Here is a 5,390-nt window from a genome sequence, read left to right on the forward strand (position 1 = left end):
CCCCAGATGTTCCTTCCACGTTGCCCACAGCGCGGGGAGGGGGGGGGCGCGGGGGGGGCAGGGCGCTCGCGGCCCGTAACGGTCACGTTTCAAACGCTCCCGCGCGACCGCCCGCAGCCCCCCGGCCGCGGGGGCGGGGCCGCCGCGGAGAAAGCGCGCGGCGCCCACAGCGGCGCCCATTGGCTGGCGCCCGCCGAGCTGACGCATTGGCGCAGCCGGCCCCGGCCCCGCCCCTTTGCCTCCGCGCTGGAGGGAGGGGGCGGGGGAGGCGGTCGCTTCGCAGGCCGCTAGCGGCCGATTCTATTGGTCAGTCAGGACGTCAGTTATCGTCCGGGCTCCGCCCCCTGCCGCGGCAGTTGTCGGCGCGCGGCCGGGGCTGCACCCTGCTATTGGATGTTGCACCCATCAATCGGCGCTGCGGGCCCGCCTCCATCGAGCGGCAAAGCGCAGACGGCCGCCATTGGCCGGGCGCGCGGCGGGGGGGCGGGCGCTGCGGGCGGCGCGGCGGGCGGGGCTCCCGGCGTCCCCTTTGTGTGGGCACCAGTCGCCGGGCGCGCTGCTGAGGAGGCGCCGCCGCCATTTTGTGCGTGTCTGTGTTTTCCCCCCGCCCCCCCGTTCGGCGGGAGCAGCGGCAGCCGGGACGCCCCATCTCCGCGGCGGGTAAGGCGAGGCGCGGCGCAGGCTTTGGGCCGGGCCGAGGGCGCCATCGCTGGCGGCTCCCGGCTGCCCCGAAGTCGCGCTGCTCGCTGCGAGAGAGGGGGGGAAGACGAAGCATCCGCCGGCGGAGCAGGGGGGGAGAGGAGAAGCCTCAGCGCTGCCCCCCAACAGGAGGAGGAGTCTCGGCGCCAGGCCCAGGCGCAGCCCCGGCGGCGGCATGGAGAACTCGCAGCTCTGCAAGCTCTTCATCGGCGGCCTCAACGTGCAGACCACGGAGGCCGGGCTGCGGGAGCACTTCGCGGCCTACGGCACCCTCACCGACTGCGTGGTGGTGCTCAACCCGCAGACCAAGCGCTCCCGCTGCTTCGGCTTCGTCACCTACTCGGCGGTGGAGGAGGCGGACGCCGCCATGGCCGCCTCCCCGCACGCCGTGGACGGCAACGCGGTGGAGCTCAAGCGGGCCGTGTCCCGCGAGGACTCGGCCAAGCCCGGCGCGCACGCCAAGGTGAAGAAGCTCTTCGTGGGCGGCCTCAAGGGGGACGTGGGTGAGGGGGACCTGGTGCAGCACTTCAGCCAGTTCGGCCCCGTGGAGAAGGCCGAGATCATCGCCGACAAACAGAGCGGCAAGAAGCGCGGCTTCGGCTTCGTCTACTTCCAGAACCACGACGCGGCCGACAAGGCCGCCGTGGTCAAGTTCCACCCGATCCAGGGCCACCGCGTGGAGGTGAAGAAGGCCGTGCCCAAGGAGGACATCCAGTCGGGCGGGGGAGGCGGCTCCCGGCCCTCGCGGGGCGGCAGAGGCGGCGGAAGGGGCCGGGGCGGCGGCGGCTCCGGCAACCGGGACCACAACGGCCTTTCCAAAGGCGGCGGCGGCTACAACAGCTACGGCGGCTACGGCGGGGGAGGCGGCGGCGGCGGTTACGGTTCCTACGGCGGCGGCGGCTCCTACGGAGGAGGTGGCGGAGGAGGCGGCGGCGACTACGGCAACGGGTACGGCGGGTTCGGCAGCTACAGCCAGCACCAGTCCTCGTACGGCCCCATGAAGAGCGGCGGAGGAGGTGGAGGAGGGGGCGGCAACTGGGGGGGCCGCAGTAACAGTGGACCGTACAGAGGAGGCTACGGCGGGGGAGGCTACGGGGGCGGCTCTTTCTAAGCCGCGGCGCCCAAGTCCCCCGGGGGTGGCGTGGAGAGCCCTCCCTTTGATCCGGGGCAGCTTCTAAATGGTTTCTCTCCGCCTCACTCGCCCAAGGGCAGCTTCTTTTAAATGCTTCCCCGCGGTGGGAGCAGCTCCTAAATGCCCCCTGGGGGCCGCCTCTGCTGCCCGTGCCACTTCTTTCTCTCTGAAGATGGACTGGGCCCCACACACACATACTTTGTGTTACAGTCATTGATGGACTCTATTTTTTTATTATTACTTGGACCTTGGTCGTTTTTATACTAGCAGCGAAAAAAATGTCTTGTTTTAATTTGTTTTTTTTGGGTATGCGGGGTGGGGAAGTGTCTTGCTGATCTGGAGTAAAAACTGGGGAGGGTTGTGGGGGATTTTTTTTTCTTTGTTGTAAGGACTCGATACCTGGCTACTACATTTTTTTCTACAAAATCTACTCGGATCCCATGACTGAAATTAACATTTCTGTAAAGGAGGAAAAAGTCGTTTTTACATTTTTTTATTTTTTAAATAAATCATTGTGTTCATTGACCTTTACATGTCTAATTTTTTTCCTAGGATCCATTCCGTACGGTTTAAGGCTTTTCTGGGTTTGAAACAAGTGTTCCTCTGCTTTAAAGTCTCTATGTACTTAGAGTAAATATTTTATTGCCAGTAAAGGTCCTAATTGACTTTTTTGCTACCCCCTCCCCCCCTTAGTGGATTTATTAGTCTTCAAACACTTGACAGAGAAATTTTTGAAGTACTAATTCGTTGATGTGGTCTGTTTTTTAAATATTCGTTCTCACTTTAGCAGTTTGTGTGCACCCACCATCTTGTACGAGGCAGTTTGACGCGCTGACATGGTTGGTCAATTTTTTCTATAGGACTTTTCCATCGACGTATGTACTGTGTAGTTTTGACGAAATAGTTTGTGTTAAGCATGTGCTTCATTCATATAAAATGTTCAGAATTTCCGATTGCTTAGTTTCAAGTCCTCTTATTGGTTTGTCTGTATATGCTTCCTTACAGGAAAGGGTCAACGTTTATCCCTTCTATTAAATGCATATTTGTTTTCATAGTACCAGGTTAATAGACTTCTCTCTGAACTATTGTCCTCCGTTAAAGTTCCCTGAAAATCTTTTGCAGCACCATCTACTGGCAGGATGGCAGGAACATCACTGTAGGCTTTATTACAGCAAAGTAAAATTGATTTGCTAACAATTGTACTAGATTTTGGAAAGATTTAATTTTTATGCCACTAGATGACTGGTATAGAATGGAATGAAATCTGCATGTCAACAAAGGTGGGCTCCATGAGCGCTGACTGAAGAAGGAATGGATTTGCAATACCTGTCTCAGCACACTTTTTTTGTTTTGTTTTTTAATAACTGCAGTTGCCCATATTTCAAGAAGTGATAATCTATATTGTTTGGGCCAAGTGCTATGATAAATGAGCCAGCTAAGTGTACCAGTAACATAGGTGCCAGTTGTAAAGCAAAAATATCTGTGTAGTCTGCTTGATTAACAAATGTATATTTGTAGCCCTTTCACGCAATAGAATTAAAGTTTGCTGTTTATTAAAAAGCATAATGTTTTAGGGGAAAACTGCCTTCCTGCATAGAAATATAGAATAGCAACGTTTATGGGTTTATGGATATCAAATAAAGAATTGAATTCCTTATATGCTTGAGTGAGAGTATGTATGCTATGGGGCCTGGATTAAAAAGCACAAAGTTATTTGGACTTCAGGTTTGTGAGCACCTAGTTTTTAATGTTGATGCTTTACAGGACTTGGTCCTGAAAGCTGATCTGTGGTCCAGGTAGGCAAGATCCCAGGCATGTAACTCCCACTGATCCCAGTGGGAAGTGAATGTCTTTGTGGCTTTGTGCCCCTGGGCTATAAGATTTCACATGAAACTTCAGTGTGTTCTCAGTCTTTTATGCAAGTCTAACTTGACATTGATTTTAGTTGAAATAAGTCTTTTTGTGTTGGAAGTAAAACTAGTGTCAACTAAGTTCACCTACTTGAGCTTAAGCAGGGACAACATTTGGTATCTTCAAGATTTGAGTTGCGAGGGCCGAGTGTCCTCTTGATTGCGATAAATCTGGGCTCTTAATAGTGAAACTGGTTCTCTGGACTGGCTTTTGTAAAAAGTTTCCGAGTAACTTGCTGTTTGAAATTTTACTGTATTCCTTAATCTAAAGATTGTTACCTTCTGTTGTGAACCAGTGTCACTGATAACTTGTGGAAAGTTCAAGTCGCTTCAAAGAAGGATTTATGAAACCACCAGCTCTCATGGGTGAAGAGCTTCAGGTATTTGGCTTCAGATCATTGAGCTTGAAGGTTTTTATTACGTTATCTCTGCAATTTAAAGACATGCTGGACAGTCCATCCCTGAACTTGGAGCAAAGCACAGCTTTCCATTCTGTAGTTCAAACAGCTGCTCGGTTCCAGGTCTTGTATTAGTTTAGGTGTTTGATTCAGCCCCTTGCATGGATGGCTTGCCTTACCCTTATCAAGAAATGACCTAGTTTTGCAGGATGCAGCTCAAATCACTTCTGGATGTGACTTTTCATTTGAGGAAAAGGCCTGCACATAAATCAGACTTGATGTGTGAACTCCTGCCTGTTTTGCCAAGTTTTTGCTTTGTTTCGAGGATTGTTAAACTGAAGAATGCTGTTTGATTACCTGTACATAACAATCCTCTTGTAGGACTGCAATCCTACCAAATAAAAAGCAGATCCCAGAAACTGCATCTGTATTTGAGGGGTATGTTATCTAATTTATATCTTTTAAGGTTGTCATCTCTGTGGCTTTCTAAGGTTTACTCTGTGACAGGTGGCTCAGGGAACTGGGATTGGATCTGCTCTGAGCTCTTCTCCCCAGGGAAATAAAAGTAACTTCTTTTTGTGGCAGAGCTGGCACCTTTTCAGTGCTTTGTATAAATGATTGTTTGATATGGGGCAGTTGTTAGAAGTTGTACCATGGAACGGAAAAAGGCAAATCCATGTTGGATAGTAGAAAAATGGCAATGATTTAAATCTCTGTGAATATACACCTGTTTGTGGGTCAGTTGCTAGTGACTGGAAAGGATCTGTTGCTAAGATTTGGTTGACACGTTTAATGATGTTTCACAGTTTTCTGACTCCTGGCTGGTATTGTCTCTGTGGGGTTGTGTGGAAGAGTTAAGGTTAAGCGAGGGCTGTAGCTGACATGTAAATAAGTCTCAGACTGCAAAGTCCCTCTGGGATGGTCTTAAGGAGTTAGAAATAAAGTAGCATTAGTTTGGTAAAATGCAGTTTAGTTTTGCAGTTATTTCATAGCTTTTACTGGAACGTAGATGTCTGGTACCAATTAGGAAGCGTAATGGCTTCCAGTAGTGAGCAAAGCACCGCGCTGGTCTCACCTGTGGGAAATAGAATATAGTTTGTTTTTCAGGTTCAGTAAAGAAAGTAAAAGTGTGGCAAGTGGTAGTTGTGCAAATAAATGGAAGGAGGTCTTATTTGTTTAACATTAGGTGATGGAAAGGTAATTTAGAACAGGAACAACAGCTGAAACTGCTTTGATTGCACTAAAAACTGT

The 5,390-nt window shown here is 51.2% G+C and overlaps 1 protein-coding gene across 1 annotated transcript; it reads left to right on the forward strand.

The window, feature by feature from the left end:
* Positions 1–639: 639 nt before the first annotated feature.
* HNRNPA0 (heterogeneous nuclear ribonucleoprotein A0) lies at positions 640–3,488 on the forward strand. The gene has a single exon (XM_026047646.1). It carries the CDS (start codon positions 875–877, stop codon positions 1,808–1,810), a length of 936 nt encoding a protein of 311 aa, XP_025903431.1. The 5' UTR covers positions 640–874; the 3' UTR covers positions 1,811–3,488.
* Positions 3,489–5,390: the final 1,902 nt, after the last annotated feature.

The sequence above is a fragment of the Nothoprocta perdicaria genome, unplaced genomic scaffold (assembly GCF_003342845.1).
Source record: "Nothoprocta perdicaria isolate Ctin4 unplaced genomic scaffold, notPer1 scaffold_5, whole genome shotgun sequence".
Classification (NCBI taxonomy): domain Eukaryota; kingdom Metazoa; phylum Chordata; class Aves; order Tinamiformes; family Tinamidae; genus Nothoprocta; species Nothoprocta perdicaria.

What these genes read in the sequence shown, in the direction of transcription:
- HNRNPA0 (XM_026047646.1), top strand. Translation starts at nt 875, where the DNA reads ATGGAGAACTCGCAGCTCTGCAAGCTCTTCATCGGCGGCCTCAACGTG.